The sequence below is a fragment of the Buceros rhinoceros genome, unplaced genomic scaffold (genome assembly GCF_000710305.1).
Source record: "Buceros rhinoceros silvestris isolate BGI_N320 unplaced genomic scaffold, ASM71030v1 scaffold15297, whole genome shotgun sequence".
Lineage (NCBI taxonomy): Eukaryota > Metazoa > Chordata > Aves > Bucerotiformes > Bucerotidae > Buceros > Buceros rhinoceros.
In genome coordinates, this window is record NW_010420585.1 from 47,651 (window position 1) to 63,010 (window position 15,360).

The 15,360-nt window shown below is 44.6% G+C and overlaps 1 protein-coding gene across 1 annotated transcript in view; it reads right to left on the reverse strand.

Moving 5' to 3' along the window:
• The window catches only part of JARID2 (jumonji, AT rich interactive domain 2), a 45,995-nt gene extending 32,605 nt beyond the window's left edge, over positions 1–13,390 (reverse strand). The window contains exons 1-2 of the mRNA XM_010139362.1: positions 13,194–13,390; positions 3,200–3,429 (exon numbers count right to left, since the gene is read on the reverse strand). Of these exons, the coding sequence (XP_010137664.1) occupies positions 3,200–3,429; positions 13,194–13,347 (384 nt within the window). The 5' untranslated portion in view covers positions 13,348–13,390. The remainder of the gene's footprint in view (positions 1–3,199; positions 3,430–13,193) is intronic.
• Between the last annotated feature and the right edge of the window lie 1,970 nt (positions 13,391–15,360).

Sequence of the window (15,360 nt, forward strand, 5' to 3'; positions counted from 1 at the left end):
GGCCCCGGCACTTGGCCTTGTTGAACCTCATACCACGGGCCTCGTCCCATTGATCCAGCCTGTCCACATCCCTCTGCAGAGGCTCCCTCCTTTCAAGCAGATCAAGCTAGACTGCCTAGCCTGATGTCTGTAAACTGGCTCACCTCATCCAGATCATTGATAAACATGTTAGAGAGGACAGGCCCCAATACTGACCCCAGGGACACCACTGGTGACCAGCTGCCAGCTGGATTTGACTCCATTCTCCACCACTCTCTGGGCCCGGCCATCCAGCCAGTTTTTGATCCAGCGAAGCATACACCCGTCCAAGCCATAGGCAGCCAGTTTCTGCAGGAGAATGTTATGGGAGACAGTGTCGAAGGCCTTACTAAAATCGAGGTAGACAACATCCACAGCCCTTCCCTCGTCCACCAGACGGGTCATTCCAAGCAAAGACTACACTCATCCAAGCCCCGAGCAGCCAGTTTCTCCAGCAGAATGCCGTGGGGAAACACTGTCAAGGGCTTTACTGAAGTCGGGGTAGACAACGTCCACAGCTCTTCTCTCGTCCCCTGAGCAGATCACCTTGTAGTACCAAGGTGATTGACATTAGCCTTACAAGACTCAAAGCCTGAGCTAAAGGTGAAACTAGGGATACCAAAAACCTTATCTTTGCTTTTTAGCTATCTTCTCAGTTTTGCTGATGTATTTGTCTTCAGATCACTCTTTTCTCCACTTTACTGAACACGTGCCTTGCAGTAAAAGATGGTAGGACAGACAGAAAATAAAGCCAACCAACCACCTGTTAGACAACAAGCACAGCAATAACAGCAACATTAGCAAGGTCTGCAACAGTCTTGGTCCCAAACAAACTCAAGTTATGCAACTGATCTCGAATTCATTCATAAAAAACACTTTTGTGTTGATAGCTGTAGTAAGCAGAGCTAAATTACCGTGTCAGGCCAAGAGAGGGCCCCATTGAACTACGTTTCCTTCGCCCACAACCCCTTTGAAGCAGGGGATTTGGGAAGACAGCAAGGGAGGAAGAAAGAGAGACGGAACACGTGACAAGTGCAAGGGAACACTAGGAAAGAAAAGAAGGAAGAGAGGAAAAAAGAAAGTCTCGGGTAATTCCTAGTGTCCTCCCTTTATTTTCTGTACTACTGAAGAAAACAAAACCACACATAAATAAACCACGTAAATGCCCACGAACAAGGAGCATCAACATACTGGAAGGAAGAGGAACACATGGCTGGCACCCTGGGAAAAATACTCTCTCCTTTTGGAAAATACTGAAAAAAGTCAACGAAGACCCAGGACAAGGACAGGAAATGTAGCAATGTCGCAAAACTGCTAAGACTAAGGCTTTGCACAAAGCTAAGCCTTTCCACCAGGCAAAATGCATAATCCACCTTCAACAGTAACAGCCACACTTTCATTAAACCCGGTAAGAAAGTACTTATGCTACTGGGGGCTGCAGAAGAAAATTTTAATGCTGATCATTTAAAACCAAAACGAAACGAAAACACAACCGCTCAACCTAGAGCCTCACAGCCTCCTTGTTTTCTGACCCTTGCAGACCACGCACACTCTGCGAGGTGCCCGTGCGGGTGACTGCTGCTCGTGCTGCGCCGCGCTACAATTTCTCTCCATTTTGCGTAGCGTGTTTGAAAACATCTAACGCTCTACAAAGGAAAACCCACTTGGGTCGTGGACAAAACCCTTCTACGCTTGTCTTTTCCCTTCTGAGAACTACCTGCACAAGTGACGGCGGCTGACTTTCACAAGAATTTTAACCATTCAGAGACAACTTTAAAGCATTTCACACAAGTGTTCCAGTGAGTTAAAATAATGAAGTACGAAGCGCATCCTTACGTCTTGGCAGACGCTCATGGCAGAGCACGTCACAGCGAGGACCACAGGATGCTGCTAGTCACAAAAAGGAAAGGTGAAAGCACGCGGAAGGCGGCAGGCACTCAAGCTGATGACTAGGTAAGCAAATATTGCCATGGGGGAACGAAGAACCGAAGTCTTACGGGGTACAGAGAAATAGACTGCAGATAAGCCATCAGAATCTCAAATCTGACTTTGAAGGTAATTCAAACCCAGCGGAGGCATTTCAGGAGAAGCTAAACACCACTGAAGCACGGGCCATGAAAGATTTCCTCAACAAGCGCACCACCGCTTTTCTTTCTGCCGCTTTTAATTTCCAAGCCTATGGCTGAGAGGTGCCATTTAAAGGCCTTGCCAGCCCTACAAGATGGCAATTCCAGCTCTACTGGGCAGCCTGCTTAGAAGAAAAGCCTTTAGATGCCAGGAAATAAGGACTGTCTCTAACTGACCTGTTAGGAACTAACCACGACGGAAAAAAAAAAGGCCTAAGGGCAGCCAGTTTTCTGTACTGCATCGTCCTAGCACAGGTACCCTGCCGACCCCATCCCAGGCTGAATAAGGACACTGACCTGGGGATTTTGAACATCTTTTATAAAAACTCGTTTGACAGTTGCTTTTTCAAGAGCCCTTTGATCCAATCATCCAGAATAGATGGAGATGCATCCTGCCCAAACGCCCGTCGCAAGCACCAAAAGACTGGTCTGCTAAACTTCAACACCCAAACACAAGCCAGGCTGAGACAAACCTCTTGCTGAATTTTTTTGCTAGTTTTCAACCAGGTAACATGAAACTCTGATTTTCTCCCCACCTGGTACATCCACTGAGGAGGCAGCAGTATCCTGGAGCACCTTCTTTACGCATCCGGCAAAAACATTTTTCCCGGACTCCGAGATCTGTGTTGCCCACAAGCAACACAAGACTCCTGGGTGTCAGGTCAGCTCCTCTTACAACGCCAGTGAGCCTCTGAGATAACCCGAACAGATCAGCCGCACACAAAAGGAGATGGTTTTTCCACGTGCTGCCAGCCTTGGCACTGTCAGCAGAGAGGCCAACAGGAGTGCCAGTCGGAAAGGTTTAATAAACAGCCAGGGGAACTTTACTCGCTTGTCTGTGTACACGGAATAACGTAAAGACAAGGCTGTAAACGTGCTGGTATCGCTTTTCTTTTTTCCCCTCTTTCTCTCTCTTTCACTGAAAATTAATTCCTTGCTGTCTCCAGAGCATGCTTTTAAGGACTGCCATGTTCGCCCTCTGCCAGTGGAAAACGGCGCTAGCACCTTAGAAGTCTGCGGCTCCCATGTGTCCACAGCAGAGTACAATTCATTACCTGTTTCCTTAAGTCCTGAGCCGATCTATGAAGAGTGTGGTGGTTGCTAGCGGGGAGCCCTTTCGTAGAGGAGCCAGTGTTCGTAGTAGGATGGTGATTAGCAGCAGCCTGGTCTTTTCGGCTCTCGGCCTTATGTTCGCTGTTCTTCTCCTTCCCCGGTGTGGCCTCTTTGCTTTTGTGTTTCTGAGCAGGTTCCTTCTCCTTCGATGATTTGCTGGACCCATTGAAAACTGAGAAGAGAGAAAAATCAGACTATTAAGTGAAAAATAGACAAAACATACAAGACCAAACTCTTCCTTCGAAACAACCCAAGTTCCTCTGCTGTCAGTGCTGGATATTTAGTGAGTGTCGTCTTATATCTAAAGTAAAATCAGTGCAGAAATAGAAGCATTAATTTGCATATTTCTTTATATGAACAGATTTACAGCAGTATTTCCTTTGCTTGTTAACACACATTATCTTCAATATCCAAATTAAAACACACAAGATATATTACTGTTTTGGTTGACCTAAATTTAGACTTATCGGTTTGATTTTTATTTATGACAGTTTTAATTAACTTTTTGCTGTTGCAGTGAGGGAACTCTAAACACAACCTAAACAGAAACAGGATTTAGTTTTACATTAACATAAAAAGAACGGAAACGTTTTATGAAACAGTAGATTTTGTTTTCATCAATATCCAAACTGCTGTACCAAGCTGACAGGAGGTTTGGGTTTGGATTTTGGAACCAAACTGACAGGGGAGCTGCAAACAGAAAAAGGTACTTCTGGGGGAAATTCCAGAAGTGTTTTGGAACGTGTCACATAAAGAAATGCTGGGAGCTCTGCTGAGGGCCATACCCTTCTGCTGCAGTGAAGGGCTAAGAAAGCACAGACCACAAACCGTATTTTTTGTACAATGAACGTTCTGCACGCGTATACGAGTCTCTCTCAGCAAGTTTGGTTCCTGTCCCTCTGCTGAATTTAAGAATAGTCACTGCTCCTTTGTTGTCAGGGAATGCAAAAAGCTGAGGTTAAAAAAACCCAAACACCTCACATTTCTCTGCTAGTTAATCAAAGACGTGGCGAATTTATGTCAGTGCTGCCCCCTCTTCAGCAAAGAGGTCTGGGGGGCTTGTGGTCCAACACCCCCAATGGCCAGTGCCCTCCTGCCTTCTCTGCTCTCAGTTTTCACCTTTTTTGCCTTGGTCTAGGAAAGGATGTAAATAAGAAAAGTCATAAACACTTAATAGCACAAGTATCTAAAAATCGTATTTACTACGCACGGCACACACCATCCATTCGGGAGTATTAACTAAATGAATTATTACTGTTTTCTTGTGAAACGAAAGCTGCCTTTTGTCACTAAACACGCTCGTACCCATGACACACACCTTTCTATCGAAACTGGGAAGCTTTGCTGTCTCTGCAGATGCCCTGTAGCATTAGAGGAGAAGCAGCAGTAACAAACAACAACAAGCCTGCTGGACAGAAGAGGAGCATCTAAGCTGCTTTTGAGTAGACACCTACGCCCAAACCTTCCCAATCAGCTATCTCCCTTCCCACCTCACCTCCAAAAGCCCAAACTCCTGCAAGCTATTGACAAATTTGATACTCGGGTCACTCATCATATCCAATTGGTTGGAAGCATTGAAGCAGATAACATAAAAAATTAAAAATTGCAATAGCTCTTCCTCCTCTCTTCCTTCCCTTTTGCACAAACCGAGTGAGCACGAGAGAGAGGCTGTCGGCAAAGGAGTCGCCACCAATTCCCCCGTGGCTCCGTCACTCCCGAGCGCGGGAGCATCGAGCGCTGCCCTAGCCAGCCAAGGATTTCTCAGCGATTTCAGCGAAAGCCGCCTAACCTCCATGTCTCATTTCCAGTGATGGAGCTGATAATAATTGCCAACCCGGCTCGGGGAGTTCACGACAACACATTTATCCTCCTCTGTGAGGAGTTCTCACATCAGATGGAAGGTGCTGCAGAAGCACAAAGCACGACTAGTTATTTCTAACATGACATCACACAAACAACCGATGGCAGCTTCGTTAATATGTATTTCATCACTGCGAGCGATACTTTCCTTCGGAGGGAACAAACTGTACCTACTGATCTGCTCAGTTAAGCCAGAGAGATTCGTTTTCTGTATTCAGTTGCCACTTTATAAACTCCAAATTACTAAAACAGAAAACAAAGCCAAAAAGCTGAATTGCGCACTTTCATGGTTCACAAATAAAAACTGATAAAAAAACCCAAACAAAAAAACCAGAAAACATGAGACAAGGTATATTTTATATGCAACAGCTCATTAATTTTAAGTGTCGTGGGAATCCTGCCAGTTTTACCCTCTGAGTAATTATCTTTTGTCTTAATTTGTAAGATTCTTGAAGGGGGGGAAGAGAGAAATGAGAGAGAAAAAATGTTCAGTCTCACAGGAAAAGCTTAAAAAGCTGAAAGCCTGAATACACAATAGAAAGGGAGAGACGTAGCTGCAAACCAGCCCTGGCTGTCTCAGGTTAAACAGTAGCTGGTAACACTTTCTATAAAAACAAGTGTTTGTTTCTTGCAATACCTAGAATATTGTTATACCCAGCTGGGAAGGTATAAAAATCTTTCTGCAGAAAGTTCTGCAAAATTCACAAACATATCACGTGAACAAGTACCAAAATGTTAACCTGGGTAATTACAAAACGCTATCACAAGCCAAGCTTTTAAAGGGTGAAAAAACCAAATCCACTGGACCATGATTTTGCTCCCAACTGAGTAACAATATAGAAGTTATTTAGACAATAAATTAATTACTTAGCACAACACAGGACTGAATTCTGGCCCCAAGAGCTAGTAAGAGAGTTTGGTGAAAAGATGAAATGGCCAGGAAAGACCAAAAAGCTCTGCAAGAAACCTCACTGTTGAAGAGTAACTGCGAGTAAGTCAGAAACACCCAGTTCTCAAAGGAAGGAAAACCATAACCCTCCCCAAATTCTGCTGTAAATATTACTGAGTCCAAATCTGATTTAATCATTAATAAAATGATTTCTAATTCTTTTGTGTCTTCTCATGCCAACTCTGCAGTATTTCTGAGGCCTCTGGAGAGGCAGAGATGTACCTTACGCTTTGCTCAGCCCAGGTATAGGTATGTCCCATCCTAGAGAAAACCCTGACACCTTCAGTATCCAATGTTCTGCTCCTAGTTATTTTTATTCCCTTGTGAAAGACAAAAATCAACAAAGGTTTTGCCCTTGAAGCAATAATTTCATGAGAAACCAGAAAGATGGAAAAAGAAGCCCAACCCACACGGGTGGTGAAACTCACGCTATTAAAGCAGAATTCTTTTGTAGTCTTGTCTTATGAGCATGTGATGCTGCCTTAACCAGCCCTGTGTGTCCACGACAGCTTTTAGTTAAAGGTAAGAGCACGACTAACAAATAATTAAAAGTGTAAGTAAATTATTCGTGGTCAGACGCTTCACATCAAATAAGCGGACATCCTTTTATCCGTATCTATCGGCACGCTCCTTCTCAAAATGTCCTCCAGAGCAATTATTATTACTGCGCTGAAACAATAAGCGTCCCAGAGTGGAATACTTGTGGGTCTTCTGGTTAGCAGCGATGCTCAAACGCAAAGAAACCGAACCACTCCATTTAAAACTCGGAGGCGCTGGGGGTTTTAAACCCCTGATACACTTCACGGCAGCAAAGCAAAACCTTACGGCAGGCATGATCCCCACGGATACACCACCGCGCTCTCTGCGCTGGGGGAACCGGACCCCGGGCGCCAGTACTCACCCAGGATCCCAAACAGGGACTTCGGGGTGTCTCATTTGAAACTGTGATAAAGCAGCACTTTCTACAGGAACTGACACAGTAGTAAGCGATGAACATTTTCTGTGTTTTCAGCGATTTTCTGAAGTATTTCTACAAATTAATTCGCATGCAAATATTTTACAGGATACATGCAGCCAGCCATTCAGAAGCCAATTTATAATACGTCCAATAATCAGGCTGTTGCTGTGTAAGTGGCAGAATTACCAGACTGGATTCAGTCGACGGCTGACTCCGTGGGCAAAGCTTTCTCTCCCGAGCCCTGCTGGAGATTATTCCTGCACCAGATTCCTTCATACCTGGGACAACAGGGATCTCCGCCGCAGGGACAGCGGAGCGCGGATGTATGAACCCTCTTGCTTTACACCAGTCTCTGGAAAGTGAAGGCACGGACCGTACGTGTACACACCCCCTCCATGTTGCAGAGCTCGTGCTGTGTAAAGCGAGTGACTGCGCATTCATAAAACCATCCAAAACAAAGAGGGAAGATAAGAGTGAAAGGGAGAAGTTTTGTTTTTAGAAGGAGAAAAGGGAGCCTTGCCAACATTGTGAACCCGAGCCAGCTATTCCAATGCAAACCTCATGTTGTTACATAGATCATATTTGGGAAGAGATGTAATATTAATCAACTTTCTGGCATTAAGTATCCGTTACTGTAGAAAAACATTCTTGCTCTGGCTTTAATTCAGTTTTAAGTCACTGTGAAAACATTTATGTGGCTCTCAGACTGCCTTAAAGGACCCAGGCAATAATTCTTTTCCCCTCCCGGAGGAACCAAAACAATGATCTCCTTCCATAAAACAGAGTATTTTAATACTGCCAATTGTTTCCCTTAAGCGTTGGGTATGTCCAGACTTCTACAAACCATTTCCAGAGAGAGGGGCTGTCTTCTGGAGCCCCCCACCACGATCTCCCTACTCAGGGTCAGCGGCCAAGGCACGCCTCAGGAGAAAAGGACACCACAACGCCATCTGAAAACGTGTGGTACGGCTGCTTCCACAGCCCTCCAGCCCGAAACCAGCACTACACCATTTGTTAGTGGACAACTCTGCAACAGAATTTCCGTAGCTGCCTGCCAACAGAAGTCAGACGGGAGAACCGTGGCAGGTAACGCTGAATTTCTTATTGACGCTATCGATAACACGGCTCAGGAATATATTGGGCCGCCGAGAGGAGCGTTATTGGTATGAGACACCACGCCACCGTTTGCAAAAATCCAATACCAAGTGTCTCGTCTTAGCACAAATTCATTACTCTCACCTAACCACGACGACACAAACAACATCAAGAGGGTCAGGCGCTGAGCAGCAAGTCCGTGCACGAAGTGTCTATCTGTTACCACGAGTCTCTCACCAGGATAACAATTCAATTTTTTTGAGCAACTTCCAGCTCCCCTATTCTTCTCCACAGGTCATACATCGAGCTACTGAAAACCCGCAAATCCCCAAATGTGTTGTGCTTGATCTGCATATTTAAATATGTAAATTACTGCAAAACGGGTAATTTTCATGTTACATATTTTTGCAGAAAAATTAAATGTGCAAAAATGTTTATTGCAACAATTACTGGTTCCATGGTATTTCAACAAAAGGCTGTAAATCATCACAATAATTGCCTACCCATTAACTATTGTAGCACTCTGCCTGAAATTTCCTCATTCTGCATTTTAGCTGGATGCAAAAAATATTTTTCTTCTAAATGTGTACCTCTCTGAGACTAATGTCACGCAAAAAAAAAAAAAAAGCATGAGCCTAAGGCTGTCTTACCTACCCACCCACAAACATCACATTTAGTTATACCCAGAACTCAATAAAGAATTGCAACCATAAACGAGAATTTTCTCACAGCACACTCGAACAGCAGCATCGTAAAGGAAAGGCCACGTAAGCCCACCATACACCAGTGCTGCACTGAACTATATCCTGAAATAAGGAAAAAACACCCCTATCTGCGATCTCTTCCTGCATCATCTTTGTTACTACACATGTAAGGAAATAACTCCGCTAAATTATCCATTGCAAATTGAGAAGTGAAACGTTCCTCCGTGGGTCTGGTAGGCGTGGAAGGCAGCGCGACAGCAGGGGACAGTGTTTCTAGCGATGGCCGCATACGACACACCACTGCCAGATCTGTTTTGAAATTTGAGACCCAAGAAAATGGGCGTCTATACGATTTTCTCCCCTCTCACTCCAGGCAAAAGGCAGGCAGAGCAGTTTTTATCTGACCGTGTTAACAAAACACAGTAACCGTTCCTGACCCAGCAGGTTTTCTGACACCCCGGAGCTGCTTTGCTCCAGCTAAGGAAACAAGACTCTCCCTCACCAAGAAGTCTGGTTACAAATAATGATGGATAACATGGCTTTCCTAGGTGTAAATTAGAACTTAATTGTCTGTCTCAGGTGGCAAAGACAGAAGTGACGTTCCCAGGTATGCTGGCTCGGACATGGACCTCTCTGCACCTTTGAACTGCTGTGCTGGTGTGAGAAAAGCCTCATCCTGCCATCATCCTTCTTGAGGAAATCAGCCAACCATTTATCACATCAACCATTATTGCACGGCCTCGCTGCGTGCAATTCCAAAGTTGTCTTCGCAACTGCGTCTGTGTGCGCTGCTCCTCCTCGAGGCCCTTTTCCAGCCCACAAGCCCTTTCAAGAGAGTAACGCCTATCCTCTTTTGGTCTTGTCATGGGACCAATAACCCACCAACTGCATCTCCCGGTCCCGGCCTGCCGAACACAGCACTTGGCACCTGCAAACATTTTCCTTCAGGAGCCTGCAGAGAAAACCCTCCCATTGTGCCACGGAATGAAATCAAAGTAGGATTTATTTAGCTGCGAGGAATTCAAAGAATTGGTTTTAAAGAAATGGAGACCCAAGCCTACCCTCTTGCCTACAACTTGGAATTTCCTCCAAGCAGCAGGGAGATGTAATTTAGACTCGGTACCTCCCCATCTCTCAGGGAAGCAAGTGCATCTCCCTTGGGGAGAACCTGCTTTCCCCGCAGCAGCTGATGACTGACGCCCTCCTCCCTTTGCATAAGGTAAATTTTCTAATAGATCAGCATCTCTCCATCTCCTCCTCGTGTTGGCAAGATGCCCCGTCATCCGGGCTGTGGTTGAAAAGTTTCTCCTCACACCTCGCAGCTACACTGAAGAAAAAACCACATCGTTTAAGCCAATGCTCCTGCCTGCTCCTTCCACCAAATTCCTTGCGTTCAAAGCCGTGTAATAGTCTCAGAGAGACCGATGGTCATTTGAGATGCGTACAAAATGCACACTGGAAAATAAGCGTTCCCATGTGAGCAGCTGGGCGTTCTGGATCTATACCCTGAAAATTAATGGGGTTCCTACACCCACACTCAAAAGGGTCAGTAACAGAGCTGCAATTACAACACAGTCACCAAACCTCTGCTACAACATGCTGCACCGTATCAGCCCTCATTTTCCATAGGTTCAGTTTGAAATTCACCGCAGACTTGCTTGGAAAGTCTGAAGTTAAAAGGGAACTGCGTGCTTTAAAAAGACGAAATCCTTGACTGAAAGGGCAAGAGGGATTTCTCTATTCCAACTAAATGTTGGGTTCTTCAGACTTCAAAAGGCTGTTTTCCCAGCTATATGGAGACCAAGTGATCGGTTTCTGGCCTTTCGCTGTTTTAACCCCACTATAAATCCTAACTCAATTAAAACCACTCTGCTTAGAACCAAAATCCCATGTCAAGTTTTAGGTATCTTCTCAAATCTCCCCCTCCTCAAAACACGCATACAGTAAAAGCACAAACATCTGCCCATTTTATCTCTGACTTTGTCAGAAAAGTTATCAACAGTCTTTTGAGGAAGACATGAGACCAGAAGACGTCCTGGGGTCTCCTCTGATCTGAATTAATCTATGACATGTACTGTGAGATGATACCTTAATCCATAAGCAAGGAAGAACCACTCAGCTTTACTCTACATTACAAGCAAACAGTTCTCTTGCAAACAAAACCCCCGAAGTCTTTAGACAGTATCCTCTCTTTGTAAGAATCGTTCACTGGAACTTTAAGCACGCTGAAAACAACAGTAATGGGAAGAGTTACATGCAGAACATCCCCCATGACACGAGAGAAACCTGCCCAGAACTAATACTAGTTTCCACCCGAGACACACAGAACCACCAACGAATCCAAACCCTCTGCTGCTGCTAACTTACGGAATCATAACGTTTGAAGGGACCTTCAAAGGTCACCCAGTCCAACCCCCCTGCAGGGAGCAGGGACAGCCTCAACCAGAGCAGGTTGCTCAGAGCCCCAGGGTCCAGCCTGACCGGGAATGCTTCCAGGGATGGGGCTTCTACCACCTCCCTGGACAACTTGAGCCAGTGTTTCACCACCCTCAAGTGTAAAAATTTTCCTCTTTATCTCTAGTCTGAATCTTCCTCTTCTAGTTTCAAATCATCACCCCTTATGCTGCCACAAGAGGACAGGTCTTGAATCACCTCCCCGTTCCCCGTGTGCCTTAGCATAGCTTCTGTGGGGATCTGTTCCACGATCCTCCCAGGCAGCCAGAGGTGAGGCTGACCCACCGGGAGTTCCCAGGGTCCTCCCTTCTACCCAGTCAGCAGAGCTAATTACTTCAACGTGTGCAGCAAGCTACGCCGTGTGTAGTATGTGCTTCTTATACTTCGGTGTTTTCGATCGAGTTAGCTAAAAAGGGGCTCAGGAGGCTCAGTTATAACAAATAGGTTGGTGTGCAACCCTAATAACACCCCATACTGGCGTCAGAAGAGGATAGTGACAAATGACTTCGTCCAGGAAAGTTGTTCTGGCCTTCACTTAGCAGAAAGCAATCACTTGACACCATCTAATGACATTAATCAAGCTCTGAACCTTTGTTGTTTTATGTCATAGCAAATGCTTAGCATTTTCAGGTCTGAAGTGCTTGACTACACATTGTATATTAAAAACAAAAGACTTTAATTCATTAAAAATAGACTCTCACGCTAGATTAAGTTCATTTGCAGCACCCGTCCCTGGTCTGCCTTTGTGTGGTCTCATTTAAAACAGACACACATGAACCAGAACCTGCTTTATTCGCAGGAAACAAAAATACTATTGGCTGTCAACCAAAATAAGAGACACTGAAAAATGGGAATACCTCTGAGTAAGGAAATTTTAATTAAAAAGGAAAAAAGAAGAAGAAAAAAAGAAATGACAATGATGAAGAAGCAGCAGCTGCCTTCTCTGGGAATTCCTGTTTCATCACCTTTGTCAAAACATCTCACATTGTCTCCTATGTTCTTTATAAAGGTCTTTTGCAGATCTATTGAAGCAGCAGCTTCATTTATGCTCCCTCTGATCTATATTGATAAAGATTATGAAGCCATTAGATGGTTCATTACGTCTGCCTTTACTTACCCCCAATTAAGATTTCAGGTGTCTCTGGGTTTGAGGTAATTTCAAAGTGGCTGCCATCTGGGACATTCACAAGGAACACGATCAGCTCCTTTTGTAGTGATGGATCACGTTTTAAACTCCAAGGCAGCGGTTCTATTATGTGCAATCTCATTTTCCATATGTAGAGGTTTGTACCCGTTATTTTGGGGGTGTTATTCAGAAATCAACCCAAAGTGCCCAGTTTTGATCCATGGCTTTTACAGCACTAAAGTTCCCGCTCAGAGCTGACAGTTGAAATGCTATTAAGTGTAACGTGCTTCTTCACAAATGGTTCACAAAAAGAGAGTTTTTGAGCCTGGGTGTGCCGTAAGAAATGCAGTCATGAAAAACAGCTTCAGTGTACCTAACAAGGAAATTAAGAAGTGTTGCCCCTGCCACACATTTTGGTAACATTTATGTTTCTATTTACCTTTGATAAAATACAGTAATTCTAGATTAAACATCAGTCTCAAAGAAGCCAGAGGAAGAGGGACAGTGTCTGTACATCTATGTGGGTGTGTTTCTCCAGTACACGCATGTGTGTGTGTGTGTGTGTGTATATATATATATATAATTCCAGCCCTGAAGTTACAGTTCTGCCATGAACAGAGTTCAGGTCTTCAGGAGAAAAGTTAAAGCTGAAGACACTAACCTGACACCTCACTGCATTTTCCCATTATGGCCTGTATTCTTTTTCACTCGGACCCAGAAGGATTAAGCACATTCAGCTCGTCAACTTCTTTACCGGGCACACAGCAGAACAGTGCTATTTTGGACCTACCTTGCCCGTTTGGTACATGTTTATGCGTTTTTCCTTTCCGGGGGGTTGACTGGCATGATGATGAAGCATTGTTTGTGGTTGTTTTTGCGTCCTCTGTCTCCTCCTCCTCCTCTTCTTCATCCTCGTCATCCTGAGAGCTTCCAAAATATACCATGTTGCTGGGCAGGGCTGGAGAGCCTGGTCGTTACAAAGAAATGGCTCATTAGCACTATTACATGCACTCCCTGCACTAACCATATCGATCAAAACCTACTTCAGCGTAATGCGTAGCAAGGGAAGAGGGGGACTCGGAGGTGGAAGGTCTGCAAGGGGTTTATTTCTTAAATTTTACCAACAGGATCCGTACGTCTTTGAAAAGCAGGGTTCCCCCCAACATATTCTATTCACACTTCAGACAATAAAACAGTCTTGCCGCAAGCCTTAATTAATAGCTTTGCATATTCAGAAAAGCACTAATGCACATACTTCATTTCAAACGCGTGCTTAAGTGCCTTACTGAAGTCTTAACGCACCAACTAGAAGCTTACTGCTTTTCCAAGCAGAAGAAAAAAGAGCATTTACAAACCAGCTTGCACCCTGGAAATACTTTTAGGTTGTTATTACAATAAACTATATTACTATTTAAATGTCACAGTGCTTTGCAGACCTCTGCAGCATCGCACGCGATGCTTTGCAGTGTTCTGGTTCGGTTTGAAACAAAGAGAGAAAACGAGACATTGAGATGCTTCAATTTCCCTAGCAGGTCCCTGGCAAAGAAGAGAAAAGAGCAGTCTCCTCCGTGTGCTTCTCACCTCTCTCCTACTTCCCACGATGCTCCCCCTAACCTGCCTTGTTTGTGTAAGGGGAAGGTACAACGCAATTCAGGGAGAGAGAAATGAGGATTCACAAAAAGTTTGGCAAAACAGGGCTGGAATTTCAGCGTAACTCTTGCCACAAAATTGCTGTTAACGTGTGTCATGCTACAGCGTAGAGGCTTCTCTGCGCTGCAGCAGGACACAACGTGACTGTAGCGAGCCAATAACTATTTTTAAGTGTACAGGTACTGCTGACAACTAATGGACACCTTCTCTTACACTTGATATTAGCTCCCACTTCGACGTGAGCCTTCAGTCTGTCTCCTGGAGGGATGGGTGCCCCAGGAGCCTTCCACTTATTCACAAAAAGGTTTTTTGGGGACCGTGGCTGCTTTGGGGAGAAGCTGGTGGTAGCCTTGGGACAGCTGGGGAAACACTGCAGCAGCATATAGGGCATGACGATTCTTCCCCTCTGAAATACCGTACGTATTAATCCATCCATCCTAGATACAAACGCGTGGGGACGTAGGGCCGTCCTACAGGTAAAGCCTTTTGCATGCCACGACCTCCATGTTTACACAGACCAGTGATCACATGAAGAGTGCTGATGTATTTCAAGGCATGGGAGACATAGCAACTTACAGAGACCAAAACCTTCCCTTTTTTTATGCAAGCCCAGAACTTTCTGGCACTCTCTAAGCAATCAGCCACAGAAGGTAAGAGGTGCTGAGAGGCACATTAACTCTTCTAGTTGGAGGGAAGCTTTAAGTCTCAACAGCAACTAAAGCTGTTGATTATCCAAAAAAGATAATCTAGGACAGTCCTGCACAAAAAATAAATTGCCTTTTTTCTTCCTTCTTGGTACCCAAGTCTGTGGTAGGGATTCAGAAGGTATGAGATCTGCAAGTCCGTACTGTGCATGAGTTCTCATCAAGAGCCAAAGCCTGGCACCATCAGTGCATTAATGCACTGACAAATGATGGCAGTAAAAGAAACTTACTGCTAGGAACCCTCAAAATTAGATTCAAACACAAACTGAAATCCCTCTATTATAATCAGACAATTAGTCAGAAATTTTATCCAAGACATTAAAATAGGAGACCAGATACAGCGTCTGTTCTCTAAGCCTCATCTTCCCTAGAATTCCATATCCCTGAGCTTTCTTGTCAGCTGCTTTCAACAGCAACCAGCAACAAAATTATCATCTGTGATGCAAATGGTGTAATTAAAATAGCAGGGTTTTACTTTTTTTTTAAGGACAGAATAAAATACAGCACTGCTTAGAAAGGAGGGAGGGTCTAACCCAAGCACGAGAGCAGATACAAAGTACACCTCACTCGTGGTATTCCAGCACTGGAATCTCAGTGTATAAA